This window comes from Gavialis gangeticus, unplaced genomic scaffold, assembly GCF_001723915.1.
Source record: "Gavialis gangeticus isolate Ggan-Ray unplaced genomic scaffold, GavGan_comp1, whole genome shotgun sequence".
Lineage (NCBI taxonomy): Eukaryota > Metazoa > Chordata > Crocodylia > Gavialidae > Gavialis > Gavialis gangeticus.
The window spans coordinates 113,741,062-113,759,006 of record NW_017729031.1 but is presented as its reverse complement, the minus strand read 5'-3'; the positions used below and the strand labels follow the sequence as shown (position 1 = coordinate 113,759,006).

At 43.8% G+C, this 17,945-nt stretch overlaps 1 protein-coding gene across 1 annotated transcript in view; it reads right to left on the bottom strand.

The window, feature by feature from the left end:
* Positions 1–231: 231 nt before the first annotated feature.
* DCAF7 (DDB1 and CUL4 associated factor 7) overlaps positions 232–17,945 on the bottom strand; it is a 57,776-nt gene continuing 40,062 nt past the window's right edge. Inside the window, exons 4-7 of the mRNA XM_019523605.1 lie at positions 17,553–17,671; positions 14,972–15,181; positions 10,595–10,712; positions 232–7,521 (exon numbers count right to left, since the gene is read on the bottom strand). Coding sequence (XP_019379150.1) covers positions 7,349–7,521; positions 10,595–10,712; positions 14,972–15,181; positions 17,553–17,671 — 620 coding nt within the window. The 3' untranslated portion in view covers positions 232–7,348. The remainder of the gene's footprint in view (positions 7,522–10,594; positions 10,713–14,971; positions 15,182–17,552; positions 17,672–17,945) is intronic.

Sequence of the window (17,945 nt, the reverse complement as noted above, 5' to 3'; positions counted from 1 at the left end):
GGTAACTTGTGTTAAAAGCCAACATAGTTAGGTATAGTTTGGGAATAGGTACATTGAAATGGAGTTTATCAGCACATTTCACTATCCTAGGAGGTCAGCAAAAAGATAAGCCAATAAGCTTTTTCTTGCCACATCACTGAAGTCAAAACAAGACATGAAACAAAACTAATGTGTTTTAAATTGTTCTCTGTGCCCCTGTATCAGTTTAACTCACCACACAGTGAACTGCAGTCAATCTACAAATGTTTCATTTTTATTACAAAGTATGAAAAGCAGAAAATACTGTACCTAATACACAGGAGGCTGAAACTTAGAAAGAAAGGTTAAAAAATTTGAATAAAACTACACAGGAAGCAGAAAATAGCATAAAGGATGCAACATTCCACTTTCAAGCGGTTTCAAAAAGTCACCTAAAAATTTACAGTTTTAACAAAACGGTTCCATGGCTTGGGTGTTAAAATGCATTTAACAAAACCTTTTATATATTGTTTTTTTTCCATTAAAAAATGAAGGAATACCCGGACACTGCAGTTACCCATGGCAACATGTCAGTGTCTGTTGGATAATGGGATGCTAAGAATCCTCTAGCAGAGTATGATAGCAAAGTTGCAAAATCTCAAACAATACAGAAGGGATGGTGGTGGAGGGGGAGAAACCATGTTAACACCCTACACTATGAAGGACAGACATTAAATTGCTATTGCTTTAACATTTTAGTGAGAATAAGAAATCTGGGATTTCATATGTATGCTTGTACAATCATGCTACAAAGATCACACTTTCAGGAAGTTATTACAACAGATCTTAAATGGGAACAGCAGAAGGGAATACACATAAAAGTAAATATCTACTTGACTATTGGTAGTAAAAAAGAAAAAAGAAAAAGAAAAAAAGCTTCGGCGCAACAGATTATTACATTGTACACTGCTAGCAACCCAAACTAAAAAGGTTCTTATTTAAATAGTAGATACAATTAATATTCACCAGGTTGTCAAAAAAGCAACACACATTGCTTCACAGCTGTACAACTGAATGACAGAATCCTTTCCCCTTTTGTTTGGCAGCTCCTTCACTTACGTCTCTTGCCTAGAAGAGACACGAGCATTTCATAAGACAGGAAATCAAATTTGAAGGGATGCTGACTTGTGTGGATGAATGAGAGATGGAACCAGGACTTAGAGCAGCATGACTGCCGAATCTTGCAATTACCAGAAAGATGAATTTAACTCTGCAGTTCATTAGTTCCTCTGAAGAGGAGCAAGCACTTCAGGGCCTGAACAAGTCATTTTTCCTCACTGGCAAGGTGAGAAATTTAGATTGATGCTGGATATCTGTGACCACCACAAGAGGTCATTTGAGATGCTCAGCAAACTGAAGGATGTTCTTTGAAGAAGTCAAGACATCATTGTATGTTTCTCTTAGAACTACACTCTACCTTGAATCGCCAGACAAACAACTGGTGACTGGAGCACATTTTTATCTCACCAGTGCTAAAATAGCTGTAAGGTGCTGATCAAAAGCTTGAGACTTAACTCTGATAGCATAGGCAAGGGCACTGTAAATTCCATTTGATAGTTGTCAATGTCACATGTCTCTGACTTAGAGGGGCCTTCTCTATGGGTACTGACATTTAGTTACATCTTCCCATAAATCAGCCTTTTTCCACAAGGAAGTGCTATATCATAAAAACTTGTTAGCTTCTGAAGAAACTAATAAGTAAGACCTATCTCTTTCCCACCCCCTATCTAGAGCCAGTTTTACTCCTGCCCATTCAGAATGAGATTGTAGATGCTTCATTTCCTAAAGGCCATCGCACAGACCAACATTAAAAGCCTAGGCTAGAATGTGAATCATTGACCTTGCAGTGAAAAGGCAGGCAGTCAAACATCCAAACTGTTTGTTGACTGGATAATATTCCACTTGGGTTTGTGATAACAACCATTTTCTTTGGTGGTAGTGGATGATTAACCCTTTCCAGGTTTTTGATGGAAACGTAACAGTTTTGCAGCTGTCTGAATTTGTACAGTTAGCTGAAACTTGCTGTACATTTATCCATTTCAGTATGAACAGCAGTCAGAGAGCACCAGGGAATTCAGGGATAAAGTTAAGGACTTTTGAATTACGTGGGAAGGTGCAGATAGCTGCATCTGTTTTTTCTACCTCACAACTGGTGTCTGTGGTCTGCTTATTCATTTACATCACATACTGAGACATTTCCCCAGCCACTGCCAACAGACAATTTGAAAGGGCACCTAATTACATAGCCCTTAAACATTAGGTAATAATAGATGATCAAATGAAACAGAAAGGAGTTCTATTTGGGTGACAAGCAGTCTAAGTGCCTGAGAGTTCTCTGCTGGTATCTGGAACAAAGCCTCCTAGTTTGTAGCCTTAACAATATTTTCAAGTGCTCACAGTTTTATCCTTCAGCAGGGCAGGTAGTTCTGACATGAAAAGGATTACATAACTATATACTCACAAATTCCATCTTGCAATGTCAGGAACACTTATTTTAAACGAGACAAATTTCAGAGGTATAAAATCCTGCCTTAAAAGACTAGGGCAGAAAGAGGTTCATTCTTTCCTAACCCTACCAAAATATACCTACTAAAGTGCCATCTAGAGCAGCTTAACAGTCATGCTCAGATTCCTGAACTTACATTTTAAAAACAAGCCTCCTCCTATACAGGAGGCTGTTTCAGTCTCAGGTCAGAAAAGATTCATCCTGTCAGTAGATTTATTATGATTGCTGACGATCATCATCCACTTTTAAGTGGCTTATTTTAAGACCTCTTATAGTGTCAGTCACCTTTCATCCCCTACATTGTGACCACTAAAGTACTAGAGATTGTCAAAGCACTTAAGTTCTCACCTAGTAAATCTCTGCATGTGGCAGGACAAATCTGGTAGCAGTGACTTATCATAGCCTGGTTTAATTCAGTAGTATACAAAAGTTACTGTACTAATGCACTGTTTTATTATCCAACTTTTAGGTTCTCAAATCACTGCCCACTTCATCTTGCTAAAATATAGGACATATCTTTGGGTTGGGAACCAAAACATGCTAGTAACAAGTTGCTCAAATAATAGTTGGAATCTAGAATAGCTTGGCTCAGAAAGTTCATCCAAATGCCTGGAAATAATCAGTAGGAGAAATGATCCAAAACTAGTGAAGTTAGTGCCTCAAAATCTTGTTTATGTCACATTACACCATCCACTTTTGTGATAACATCACTGATGTTAGGATCTTTCCCAGGAGTTCTCCTCCCGTCCCTTCAGGGGCAAATACTTTGAAAGCAGTTTCTCTGTATGATCTCTAAAGCACTCAGAACCACTATCAAAATCAGTTACCTTACTAGTGGTTTTCACAAGCCTTGGAAGGAAAAAAAAAAAAGAGACATGAAAGTGTAAGATGGGCTGAAATATTTAAATGAAGCAGTGTTTGCAGTGTTTTCACCTCTAACTGAAATATTCAGTTGGCAGGATATGCTGAGCTGTTTCTTTTGGTCAATAATCCTCAGCACTTTACAGCTTTCAGAGGTGTGTCTTATATTTGAAACAAACGTGAACCACTGAGAAACACACTGCTTCATGCTAGAATAGCACTGCAAAGAAGCCTCTCATACTCTTACCTTTCTTAAATAAAATGCCCTTTGTATGAGCCCTTACCTAAACAGGTTTGCCTAGTTTTCAGGTAATGCTCATTACATTGCTCAAGTGACTATTTAAAAAATTAATTTAAATAGTATCTCTCACTTCTAAGGACGGTATCTGACATGGGGAACAGCAGTAGGACATGGCCCAAATAAGGCAATGAACCATAGATCTAGAAGCTAGTCCAATCAATAAACAAGCAATTGCAGCAAGAATACAGGTCATATTACACACCCACTAAAGTTGTCAAGAGTGCTTCCCTTATCTTCAATGGAATTTGGATCAGGAGTCTCTTCTCTATAGAGAAATCCAAACCAGTACTAACAAGCAAGTGGTGGGAAGAGGGATCCTAAGCTGGATCCCTTCAAAGTACACATAATCAAACAGTTTTTACTAGCAGTGGAAGTGTTCTCATTATTCAGACCATGGTTTGTTTGCTCTAACATTCTCAGTTCTCAATGGGGATGAAATATTTAGCCTGGTGGGGTTTACATTGTTGGAAAAAACTCTCGCTCGATATAGTCGAAGGGCTCTATTTTACTTTTAATCTGCAGATGCGTGCGCACACGCACGCACACACAAAAACTTATCAGGTAAATACTTTTTCACAGAATTTGTCCTTCATGACTAAGGTTCAATTAAACTGGATAAAAGATTTGGGAGGAAGAAATCACTTCGCTACTACAGTAACAGGCATGTTACATCTTCACAAAAAGAGATGACTAGTGTATTCTACTAAGCATCTACCCAATAAAGTTGATCTTGGGCAGGGAAATTACACAAATTCCATCCCCGTCCAGGGTAGGGATAAACTGTAGGGAAGATTAAAGTTGTCATCAAAACACTTGTCAAGGACAAGGAAAATGAATTGAGTAAGGGAGACAAAGTTGTTAAAAATCATGGTATCCGCCATTTCATGTATTCTGCAGATACGAATCTTCAACTAAAAACAGATCAATTCATTTCTTTCTTCTGAAGACAGCAGTTGCAAGTGATGCACAGCTGCACCCTGCATTTGGCTGTGAGGAATGGTTTTAACAAAGCAGCTTTCACCCCATACCATTTACCTCAACAGAATGAAACATCAAAGCCTAAATGGGACTACATATATCCTAAAATTACACAAGTTTTTTTCTGTTCTATCCTTTACAAAGTTAAATGCAAAGCTTGATTTGCAGCAATAAGTATATATATTTAAAATCTGCATCAAGTCAGAAAATGAGTTATGCTTCTCTCAATCACCAACTGTGTCAAATGCTTGTAATATTGTTACATGTATATTTACACTTAAGCAATGTGCACAGTAAGTCAATTAATATTGCTATAAGCATAAAACTTTTACCTTGGGGCTTAGCATATGCAATTTCTAACTTTAAGGTGCAGTTCTTCTCTGAAAAGTGACAATTCAGTTGTGTAGTTCCACATTTATTGCATTTTCAATGACTTTTAGAGCAAGTCTGCTCAGTCTACATGCAAGTCTCAAGTTATCTTACTAGCTACCATGCCAACAACTTGGTCTGACAATCGTACTCTTTCTGCTCACCCAAAGAGTCAACATTTGGAACATAGTGAATCAGACAGTGCAAGAGGTGGAACAGAGTACAACTCAGCAGTGTGTTAGCTCAATATTGCTAATAGGAGGAAAATATCTAATTAATAGTGAAAGCTGATCAAATTAGTAAGATGGTGCTTTTTTTACTACAGCATTTTTTTTAAAAAGGTCACCTGTAAAAATGTTTACCCAGTGTTGCAGTAACTTTTAAGATAAAGATTTTGCCTCACCTATTTGTTTTGCTCCGTGTTTGACAGTATGGTCCATTTCACTATAAACAGTTTTCCATTTCTGACTTGGTGCAACAGGGACACAGCATTTAAAACAGAATGTAGTGGTTGTAAATACTGTAAAGAAGACTAAGGTGGGGGGAGGAGGTGGAGGGAGAGAGACGCATGTACCCCAAAACAAACTCTTCTTAAACTGGTGAGATTAAAATTCAACTGTGATCTGGTAATTCTGCATTTGGTTTTTGGACTAACTCATGGTAATGAGCAGATGCTGACAACTAACTTAAGAGCCCGGTTTGTTACAGTAAAAAGGTGACTACAAAGTCTTGCATTCTGTTGTCACGTTTTCTTTGGAAGGGTACTGCAGATCATTCATCTGAACAGAACATTCACATTATTCTCCACGTTAAGATTAAGTTTTCTAACCATTGCAACTTTAAATCAGAAAGCAGTGTTACAAAACAACCTGCCAAGGCCCCCTTTTTTCTTTCTACTATTAAAAAAACCCTCCAAAATTGAAGGGTTCTACTTACAAAAGTTGCAATACCTGAAAGATGCAACTAAAACCAGAACACAGGATCCATTTGAGAGACTATATACAGCTTCTTTCATTTTAGATCCACCTTGTATGTTGCTTTAGGGAACTACTTCTGCTATAGGGACAGCTTCCATTTTGATAGTAGACCAGCTGTTCTGACTTCTCATTCATCCAACAAGATTTGGGCAGACAATGCAAATATACTGAGGGGCAAAAAAAAAGTTAGCTCCTTGTTCCTTCACGTTCAAGAACTTCCAGAAAAACAGGCCAAATGCAGAAAAACTCCCAGTTAAAAAGGTTAAGTATAGAATTTTTGCTTAGGTTATAGTTTTCAACCAAGCAAGGTAGAAAGAAAGTGTGAAGCCATTTTTTCTTTTGGTTCAGTCAGGAAATTTTCTAGGGGAAATTGTTTCACTGTAATGGATTTTGGATTGACATGTTCAAAGTTGCACGTTTTCCAGAAATCATTTACCTCAAAACAAGTAGTCACACAAGAATCTTCTCTTTTTGAAATGCTGATCCCCATTCAGTTAGGCAATACAGCTGTGGGAAAGCCACAGTAATTCTGTTAACATTTTAATGTAAGGCCTACCATAGTAACAACTGCCTCTAGCATCAGAGAAATCAGAAGACAGTTGTGCAATAAATTTGTATTTCACAGCACCAGGTGATTCTGGCCAGGTATAAGGAGCCAAGGCAACAGTTAATACTGGCAGGGCTTTACTGCCAAGGAATCAACAATGATGCTCATGACTCACCTCTACGAACAGATCCTGCTTTGGGCAAATGGAAGTTGATCACATATCAAAAATAACTGGAGAGAAGAGCCTCACCTCACCTCACCTCACTCAATAGAAACTTAGCTCAAGATATATAAAAAACAAACGTAGAAATGTTTAAACAGTTTAGAGACAGCAATAGCAGGAATAATTAGAGATTCCTGCAGGGATGTTGGCTAATATCAGTGTCTTTCTTCCAACTAGTTTTGCACTTACATTTCTCAAACTAGCTGGATGTGCTGCCTCAGCTGGTTGACAAACACACAAACATATGCAGTAACTTAAAGCAGTCATTTAAAGCCCATAATGTTCATTAACACAGTCGACAAACAAATATACAGAACTTTAAATTGAAAAATTATTAAAACCAGAACCCAGAAGGGTCCAAGAGGCTTGTCACGTCCCTGCTTTTTTATTTATTTATTTTTTGAGTCTTTTGGGGACCGCAGACACCTGCCATCAATTCTTGTAACAGTTTCTTGGAACAGTAGATGCAAAGCAACAAAAAGATACTGGCCACTGAATCTTGTTTGTTCTTACGTTAGAAGGGGGAAAATTATACAGCCGTGCCTTGCTTTGGCATGGCCCAGTAATGTTACACTCTCAAGATCTCCAGACAGTTGTTGTAGCAGATAGCTATCCAGTCCGGCTGAGTTGATGCCCACTGTACATTGTTGATTTCTCCTTCTGCTGTATAGGCCAGGATAGGATCCTCAATGGCCCGAGGCATTTGCTGAATATCCCAGATGAGAGCCTGATGGTCATCAGCTACAAACAAGTAAGAAAATCAGAATTAGAATTAATACCTCCAAGTTGAGTACTTACTTCTTTATATGGCTACTTAAAGGGCAGGGGGGAGCATATTCTCAAACAAACAAACTAAAAAAACCCAGACTCAGAAGATGTATAAGATGAATCAGGTAGTCCACATAACAACAGGCTAGGTCACTTCAACTATTCAAAAGATAAGTCTCTTTCAGAAAGACCATCTCATTACAGCCTGTTACACTAAGGGTGGGCAATTATTTGGGCTATTTCATAGATTTCACAGACATTAGGGCTAGAAGGGACCTCAGAAGATCATCAAGTCCAGCCCCCTGCCCCAGGGGCAGGAAGCCAGCTGGGGTCAAAGCACCCAAGCAAGATAAACATCCAAATGTTTCTTAAAGGTGTCTAGAGCAGGTGCTTGCACTACCTCTGGAGGCAGTCTATTCCAGGCCTTGGGGGCTCGGACAGTAAAGAAGTTTTTTCTTACGTCCAGCCTGAAATGGTCTTGGAGGAGTTTGTGACTGCTTGACCTTGTCATCCCTTGGGGTGCTCTGGTAAACAGACATTCCCCCAAACCCTGATGTACCCCCCCTTATATACTTATAGGCAACCACCAGGTCCCCTGCTGAGCCTGTGCTTTTCCAGGCTTAAGAGTCCAATGACTCTCAGCCTCTCATCACAGGGCCTGTTCTCCTGCCCTCTGATCATGCACATGGCTCTCCTATGGACTCTCTCAAGCTTTTCCACATCCTTTTTAAATTGTGGAGCCCAGAATTGGATGTAATACTCCAGCTGTGGCCTCACCAAGGCCAAGCAGAGTGGGAGGATGACATCCTGGGATTTGCTTGAGAAGCATCTATAGATGCAAGCCAGAGTTTTGCTCACTTTACCAGCTGTGACATTCCATTGGTGGCTCATATTCATCTTATGGGCCACTTGAGGAGTTCTGGTGAGCTGCTGAAAGCCAGGTCAGTCAGAATCCCCCTCCCCACCATGACTACAGCTCAAACTTCTTAAATAGTTCTGCTTTGGGGCCCACCCCTGCACTGTCAATACCAGGCAATCCCTGCTCCAGCCCTGGGGTCTCCATAGACAGACCTGTGTGGCCAGGGCATGCTCAGTTGGGTAGATGGAATGGGGCCGTGGGTGGGCAGCAAGCGACATTTGGGAGCAGGACGGGCGGGCGATCATGGAGTGGGATCAAAGGAAAGTGACAGCGTGGGGCCAGGGCCCAGGGCGGAGCCATAATCCATTCCCTGCACGCCCTGGCCTGTGGAACCAGTGCTCATCACAGGGATGTGCAGGCAGATCATAGCTCTCCCTTGGGCCTCAGTCCTGCACTGTCACCGCCCTACGATCTGGCTCCAGCCCTGGCTCTTCCCTGCTCCCAGATGCTGCTCTCCACTTGCCCACAGCCCCATCCCATTTGCCCAGCCAAGCATACCCTGCCTGTGTGGGTCCCAAGCTAGTCTTCATGGAGACACCATCCACCCACTCCATCTAGCACCCCTGGCAGCGTGAGGCAGACAGGATGAGGTGCTAGTGGTGGCAGTGACACTGGCAATGGCAGCTGCCAGGACTGCCATGAAGTGAAGCCCAGCTGCCATGCTGTCCCAGCCCCACTGCTCCACCCAGGGGTGGTGGGACCAGCCACATGCACCATGGCCAGGGGTGCCCTCTGCACCTCGGTCAGGTATGACCAAGGGACCTACTACGGGCTGTATACAATCCCTTGGCAGGCTGGATCCAGCCCACAAGCTTTTTTTTTTATTATTATTTTTTTAACGCATCCCTGTGTTACACATTATCTTACAAACTCATCTCATTACCACATTTACCATGGCAGCCAAAGGAAAGCATGGAAGACTTAATTAAACATTAGGTTAGGTGAAACACTAAACGTAATGGAGGGAACAATCTTGTGTTGACTAAGTGGATAGTTCAGATGTGAATTAGCTGATCTTTCTGATCTCTCAGATCATTTTACATTTTCTGTCCCATGAGACTAGTTTATGGACTTGGGTACAGTTAATAGCAACTTCATTAGGAGTACCCTCACACAACACCAAACCTAAGATACAGCCTAAGGCAGTGAAGCTCAACCTTTCAGAGTAGTAGGTTGGGTGCTGGCAACCAGGCTGGACCATGGACCACCACTCCTTTGGTGGAGAGGTGGGGGGAGGGGGGCAGAAAAAGGGAGAGTTTGGCAACAACCGTCTTCTCTTATATCAGAGGGACTAGAGGGGGAGAGAAAGTGATATTCTCTCTAGTAAACACTGCCTGCCTAGGGAAAAGGGGAGGGAGAGAACAGGGAGGGCTGAGGGGGATCAGTGACACTGGGCAGGGCAGGGCAGGGGGATGCACTGGGCTCAGCTGCTTGCTGATGATCTCCCATATTACAGGCTGTATGACACTACTTTTGAAGACAGATTTGGCCTGTGGGCCAAAGGGTGAGCACCACTGGTCTGAAGGGTTTTAACAAAGTACTGAACCTTTTTACCTTGTATGCAAATGGCATACTGTATCTTCTGAAAAACAGCCTCTCAAGATGTTCAGCATGCAGCAGTGTTTAATTTTTCCCCAATTAAGAATGCAGACATGATACACCATTAGCAAAGTCTTTAATTGCAAGGAGAAGATGACCTTTTAAAATAATCTGTGTAGCTGTTACGCTTTAAAAAGCATTCTCTACCAAACTGTTCCAGCACTCCCAAATTCAGAGAGAAGCCAACTCCTTTATGGTTTAGACAATTTAGAAGCAATACTTCATTCTCAAAATGAGAACCCAGTGCCCAAACTGCTTATGATGAAGTGGTTTCAGAGTCTTTCCCACAGTTTTAGAAAGTGTATGTAATTTGGGGGGTTGGGGGAACAGGACAGCATGGGGGAAGCACCTGCAAACACCTGGAAATGTTAGGGGTCCTGATTTTTTTCCTTCTTCCTTAAAATCCTGGAGATATTAATCCTAATGGAAAGGATAGTAAGACTCTGCAAGAGGTCACACAGTTAAACAGCTCCAGTGTAGAGAAGGATCAGAGAGAGGAACAAAGAACAAATCTCTCCCCATACTTACCTGCCGTACAGATATGGCAGGAAGAGTGAGGTGCCCAAGCAATTCCATTCACACATGCTCTGTGGTTGTTTAGCCTGGCAACAGGAGTGCAGGGAACTCTGACATCAAGAATCACCACCTTCAGAAACAAAAAGTTGTTCTTCAGGAAAGAAGTGAACACTTTCAGACATTTTGGCAAACAGCTGTAAATACAGCCCTGTCTCCAAAGACATGTATGAATGAAAAGAAACACTTTTAAAAGCATATGCTTGTCCTGGTCTCCTGCAAAGAGTCAGAACTTACATTATATGGAGACCTTGTAAAATAGGTAACAGAGTAAATTACAAAGTTACCATTTCAGAGAGATACAGCTGGTGTCAAAGCATGAGATAAAACTACAGTGCTTTTTTCTGTTACTAGACTCGGATGAACTAAAACCTACCTTAAGTCTCCATATAAAATGCTAACAGCTGAGAGGCTTAAGAACTAGGGACTTTTCAGATCTTCAGGCCTGTAGCATCCCAAAACCTATACTCCTCTACATCTAGGGGGTTGGATTAGACAAACTCCTGAGGTCTTTTACAACCCTAATTTTCTACGATCCTATTAAAGTCAATGGAACAATCCATAGCTCTCATCACTATTGCTGCGTATTACAAATGCACATAATAGTCAGACACATGAAATCAAATTTGCCTTAACAAAAGAGCAAGGGAGTACAGTAAATGAGAACAGTGATTTTTTTCTCTCAGCTGGTTTAATGTTAGAACATTGAAAAGTTTCATAGAACAAAAAAATCTTGCCAAATGTTTCAGCAAGAAGCTCAACTAAGAAAAGAAGTCTTGTCTACAGTCTTATCTCTGTGCAACAGGGTACTTGGTGCTCCTGTTATTTTAAGAGAAGAGGCAGCTTAGAAAGCAGCCTTCAGGTTTAGCAGGGGCCTATTAAGGAGTTAGCAGACAGGAAGGGGACTGGGCTTGAGTGTCACGGCGTGGGGCCTCCGAGCGGCCATGATCCCACTAGGTCCCCCTGCCGTGCCAATTAGGAGATCCAGCACCCTCTTAATCTTGCCTGCCACGTCTTTGATCTTTTATAGTTTAATATGGGAGGCTGCCTTCGATCTCCTAGTGTCTCTGGGTGACTTGGTGCACCCCAGCCTTATGGGCTATGCGTGCCTCCTACCTCCCCTTTAGCACGCCCCAAGCCTTGCAGTTATTCCGGACATTCTCAGGTCTATAAGACCTTGGATGCTCCCTCGCCCTCTTCGGGCTGGTCCTACCCTCTCTGGGCCCTGTCTCACACCCAGTCCTCTCCAGCCGATTAATGGCACTAGACCTGTCGTGGGCCTTCGCCGGTGCTGGGGCTCAGGTGGCGTATAGCCGTGCCTGGCCCCCTGACCCTTCTCAGGGTCCTTATGCCACGCGCCTCTCGCGTGCTTGCCCTCGCTGGGGCCGGTGACCGCGCTACTCATGCCCTTGGCTCTCTCCGAGCCTGTTCCCGTGCTATTCGCGCCCTTGACTCTCTCCGAGCCCGATTAATGGCACTAGCTCTGTCTTGGGCCTTCGCCGGCGCTGGCGCTCAGGTGGCGTATAGCCGTGCCTGGCCCCCTGACCCTTCTCAGGGTCCTTATGCCACGCGCCTCTCGCGTGCTTGCCCTTGCTGGGGCCGGTGACCGCGCTACTCGCGCCCTTGGCTCTCTCCGAGCCTGTTCCCACGCTACTCGCGCCCTTGGCTCTCTCCGAGCCTGTTCCCGCGCTCCAGCCCTGTCTCGGGCTTTCGCCGGTGCCGGGGCTCAGGTGGCACGCAGCCGTGCCTGGCCCCTGACCCTTCTCAGGGTCCTATGCCCTCACTGGGCCGAGTACCGCCCTCACGGGCTGGGGTCACACCTCACTCACCGCACCACACTGGTGCCAAGCTGCCGCGCCTTCCCGGCACTGCTTGGTGCCCGAACAGGGCACCCAGGAACCCCCAGACTACTGGGGAGCTCCCGTGAGGCCTCCTCACACCCCTACAGCATCACCCGGTCCTCCGGTTGATATACACAACAAAACCATAAGCCTACCGGCCGTACCAAAACCATAAGCCTACCGGCCGTAACATATAGTCCAGGCCCACCGGGCTCTCTTGCCAAAGCCTCCCGGTCAGGCTTCTCTTCATCCTTACCATCATGCAGCCCTCTGGGTGCTCAGGCTGCACTGCTTGGCCTAGCTCTCCTGCAGAGCTCCTACACCTCAGGCTGCCAGAAGGGAACTGCTAGCCAGGCTCCGGCCTGGCTGTTTATAAGGGCCTGGCCCTGCCCCCTTCTGGTCACCTGACCAACCTAGTTATTCCAGCAACCCACAGCTGAGCTGCCCTGGCAATTGGCAGCTGTTCTTCACCCTTTTCTAGGCACAAGGTCACACAGGTGCCTTGTGACATTGAGGCATATAAGTCTAGGGCCTGAGCTAGTCAGGAGCCAGAGAGAGAGAAAGGGGATCTTGGCAGTAGCCCTGTAACAGGGATCCTAGTATAGCACCTAAGCAGGGGTAAGCTCTTGGGGTTTGGGGAAGGGACTAAGGGGAGGTGAGGAGGTCCCAGCTGGTCCAGAAAGAGAGGCCAGAAGGAAAATGGGGCCTGAGGCCTAGAGGTCTGTAGCCCAGGAGGGGCGGTTGATAACAGGGCCTGGGATTCTGAAGGTTTCACTGGCCCAGAAGCAGGGGCTAGGGAGGGGCCAAAGTTCAAGGACCACTGCTGGAGACTGCTGGGGTCACAGGCTTGGAGATCTCAATTGACTTAGGAGTGGGGCCAGAAGCTAGGGCAGGGGTGGGAAAAAATACGGCACATGGGCTGGATCCGACCTGTGAAAGGACTTTTTCTGAAGATCACTCAGTCCCTTCTGGCCCAGGCATCATCCACCCTGTGGTACATCCTGCCATCCCCTGGGCATTCAGTGGGGCTGGGGCAGCTCTGCAGCTGGACTGCCTTTCTAAGCTGCCTAGGTGGCTCCTTCTGGCTGTCACTGCCGCCGTGGGCCCAGGGTGCTGGCAGAGACCCACACACACAGCCCTGACCCCAGCCTACCCTGTGCCTGCTCTGGATTCAGCCCGGTGGAGCAGACCAGCTCTGCACCAGCCAGATCCCTGTGTACAGCCCTGACCCACACCTGCTCCAGGCTCACTCACCCAAGCTGAGCAGTGGTAGCAGCGATGGCAGCCAGGCAGAAGCTGGTGCTTGGCGCAGGAGAAAAGCAGTTCTTCTCCCTCACTGCTGCCTGACCCTTCTTGCTGCAGCTGCCCAGAGCCCATGCCCAAGCTGCCCTGTGGCTCCTCTGCAGTGTCATCACTACCCTGCTGGGAGGCCTGGAGGTGGCACTGACAATGGCAGCGAGAAGCTTCAGGGCAGCCTGGGCACAGGCTCTGGGCAGCTGCAGCAAGAAGGGCTCAGCAGCAGGGAGGGGATGCTTTTCCCCTACACCAAGCAGCAGCTTCTGCCCAGCTGCTGCCGTTGCTCAGTGCAGGTAGGTGGTCCAGAGCAGTTGTGGGGCTGCTGGTGGTGGTGTCGAGGAGTCACAAAGCACATAGGCCTTAGGGCTCTTGGGAGGAGGGGTGAAAGAGAGGTGCTGACTAGCCCGTGGCAGGTCCCCAGAACTGCCTATGTGGCCCGTGGGGCCCAAATAATTGCCCACTCCTGGTCTAGGGAGACTGAAGGTCAGGGACTACAACCGAAGACTGAGGGGGCAAAGGAGCCTGTAGCTTATAGAGGGGGAAAGCCTGGGGCCAGTAGGCCTAGAGGGCAGTGTGTAGGGCCAGAGGGCCCAAGCCCAGAGAGAGGGTACTGTGTGAGCAGGGTCAGAGCCCTGAAATCTGGAGCACCAAAAGCAGTGGTTGCCAGCAGGGCTAAGAGAGCCCAAAACTCTCACCTGGTCCAGAACTGGGGTCAGGGTCTAGGGAGACCAAAGGTCAGGGACCACAGCCAGAGACTGAGGGGATCAAGGAGCCCAGGAAGGATACGTGTTAGCATGTTAGCTGCAAGGCATGGTAGTGGGCACTGAGTAGGATGAAGTCCATGTAATTAGCCTTTAAGTCAATGACTATGGGCACCTGTAGTCATAGGAGTAAGACCAGGCTTGGGAAGCCCTGGAACAATGTCCCTTCCCTCAGAAGTTAACAACATCAAGGCATGGCAGGTAAATAAGTAAAAGGGAGAGTGCCCAAAGGGAGCCAGGTTAGCAAGGGCTGAGTGGCCACTGGGGGCACATTGCAACCACCCCTGGGACAAGCATTTACTACAACCAGACATGCAATCTTAAGCATTTATATATCTTAAGCTTCAAAGAACTAAGCCTGATAATCAAGTGCTGACTGAATAATCTGAAAAAGAAAAATACCAGAGTCAACAAGAATAGAATCAGTGATTTACCTCCATGCCATCCATGGCCATTGTAGCAAGGTAATTAGGATCCTGCTTGTTCCAGCAAAGACGTAACAAAGGATGGTGCTGCGGGTCCTCATAGATAATGGTGCTATGTTCCAGATGACGGAGGTCAAACATTCGCACAGAACCATCAGCACCAACTGAAGCAAACATATCTCTCCCCCCACCTGCACGGCTAAATGCAATGTCATACACCTGCACAATAAAAGAGGAGGAAACGATTTCATTGTTTTAAGACAAGTTTTGCTTTCCATTTCTCCACTATCAAAGAATGACCCATTAATCTTCCTTTAATCCATAACAGTAAGAGTATTACTCACGCCAATTCAAGAACATTACATCAAAACAGCATGTGCTGTGCTCTGTATGAGATGGGAATGCTAGTCACACAGATGCAGAGGCTTTTTCAGCCTTTTACTGAAATATAACCAGGCTTTCCACTCTAATATATATATATCACCATTACATAAATATAACCCTTGCAGCTGAATGATGTATTTTAATAGTTGCCTCCATAAAGACAAGACTTTGGGCTAAGATCCAACATAGTCTCAGTTTACTACATGATGTGCCCTATATCTGGAAAATGGACCAAAAGAGCTTTTCCATCTCATGTATCATTATTATATATTTATTATGTCAAACATTTGTTTCTACTAGGGAATTTGCTGTGAATAATAAGAAATACCATAGATACCATGATATGGTAAGTATTTAGTATGGAAGTGCTCGCTGACTTGAGATTTAGTGAGATGTAAATCTAGCCTGTTCCCTAGCTGTGATCTAGCCTGTTCCCTAGATCAAAATATATTCCTGGGGAGAACAACTTTGATGTACATACATTTTAAAATATCTCCCAACATTCAAGACTTTGAATGACATTATGACACCTCTGTATTTGGAGCAATTCATGAAGAAAACAAAGGAAAAGTATCACCTCAAAAAGTAGATTTACTGGAAAGCAAGAGAGCACACAATTGGACAAAGGGGAATAAGAAGTTTTGTTGAGGAGAGCCTGGGAATATGTGCATATGATGAACTTTTTTGTTTGTGGATACATACATAAACAAACAAACACACTTCAGAGTATGACTCAACAGATCAGTCTTGGTTCTTGGTACTGTGTACCAATGGCTGGCATAGAAGCCAATATCACACACTTAGTTGTTCAAGAGAACTCTTTCAGCTGAATTATCTATAAGTTGTAAACACGTAATTGGCTATAAACAGGAAATTGGTTATTTAACTTTCTCTGAAAGTCAGGCTCTTAAGTCTCTCCATATGTAGATGAGATACTGTACTCAGATTTTTACATTCAGCTTGAAGTAGGGGAATTGAAACAAGTACAATGAAACATATGTGGTTGAAACTTATATGAACAGGCTGTTAGCCAATGACCTTCTCTCTCCCCACTCTCCATTAATTACAGAGAGGTTGCTAAAAAGAATGATTAGCATAAAAATTCTAAACTTTTTTCATTTTTAAAATGGAGCAATTATTTGTTTCCAAATTGTTATATTTTTTAATATCTACCTTACCCAAATCTCCTTGTGTTCTAAGCTTCAACACTACAAGAGCTCTCAGAACTGTAGATTTATACAAATATACCCAATCCTCACACAGTACAGTTAGATGCAGTATTTTTCAGGGAACATATACTTATTAATCTTAATCTTTATAGAGATGAATTGGAGCAGGCAGGGATCAAAACTGGAAAAGCCAATTTAATTGTCTGAAAGCTTCCTGCCTATTTATTAGTCTTAATCTGAATGACTACAGAAGTCCTGCTGTTTCAGAAAATAAGAAGAGGCTGGTGGGAACACAGGCTTCAAGACTAAACTGCCAAAGACGCCAGTAATGCTCCATGGAAAGTTAGAGGAAGTTCCAAGAAATTAAGAAAACTTTCCCCCTACTACATCAGAATGGTGCCTGTATACAACTCTATTCCCTTATGCAAAGAGCTAGCAGGCAAACATTTGGAAGAGACCAAAGATATTATAACAAGCCCTTAACTTTAAAAACCTCTTCTGATGGACAGGGATTTTACATACCTTAACTGCATGAGAAAGGATTTCAGGATCAGGCTAAGTATAAAAAAGGAAAAGGAAGAAAGACTGCACTACAGGACTGTTTGGTTTCATAACTGTATTTTTAAGGTTTCTCGTCTTAGGTTTCTTAGCATTAATCTTGAGAGGAAAAATTAGAGGATGGTAAAAATTAAAACACACATTCTTAAACTTTTGCTGCCTAAAATTACTGATGCACTTTCAATTAAACTACAGTTTAAAGTTTTGTCTGCACATATTTTACAAGTCTAAACAGAATAAAACCAGTATATTGTGAGGTGCCACTATACAAGATAACTAGCAGCAGATGCACAGAACTGAGGCCATCAATAAGATAAATATCTTAATTTTAGACAAATATGTCACGTGGAATGCAAGCATGTTTTTAGAAGAATCTTAGAACCTAAAAAAAAAAAAATCCCAAGGAAAATGCTGTCCACTGTCACTAACAGATGTAACAAAGGCAATAACAGGAATAAGAAAAGGAAGAACAGTATCACCTCTTTGTCATGTGCAATAAGTTGGGTCTTGACATGGCCAGACACTAGATTTACTCTTCCCAAAACCTGCCCTGTTTCCAGACCCCAGATAGTACAGGTGGTGTCGATACTAGAGGTACCTAAAACAAAACAAAACAAGTTACCGTTGGTATTAATACGTACTTTACCATAACCTAGAAGACTAATCCTCAAGTGATTAGATAATGTACTTGAAAGCTACTGATGAAAGTGTCATGATCAGGGATCTGGGTTTTCTGTCTCCTGTTTTTCTACGGAGTGAACTGCGGATTTTACCTTTTACTGGAGGTAAAGAAAACCACGGATTTTGCAATTTTGCAGTGAGCATCCTGCTGGCTGGCAGAGATCCAGCCTGCAGGGAGCTGGGAGGGAGCA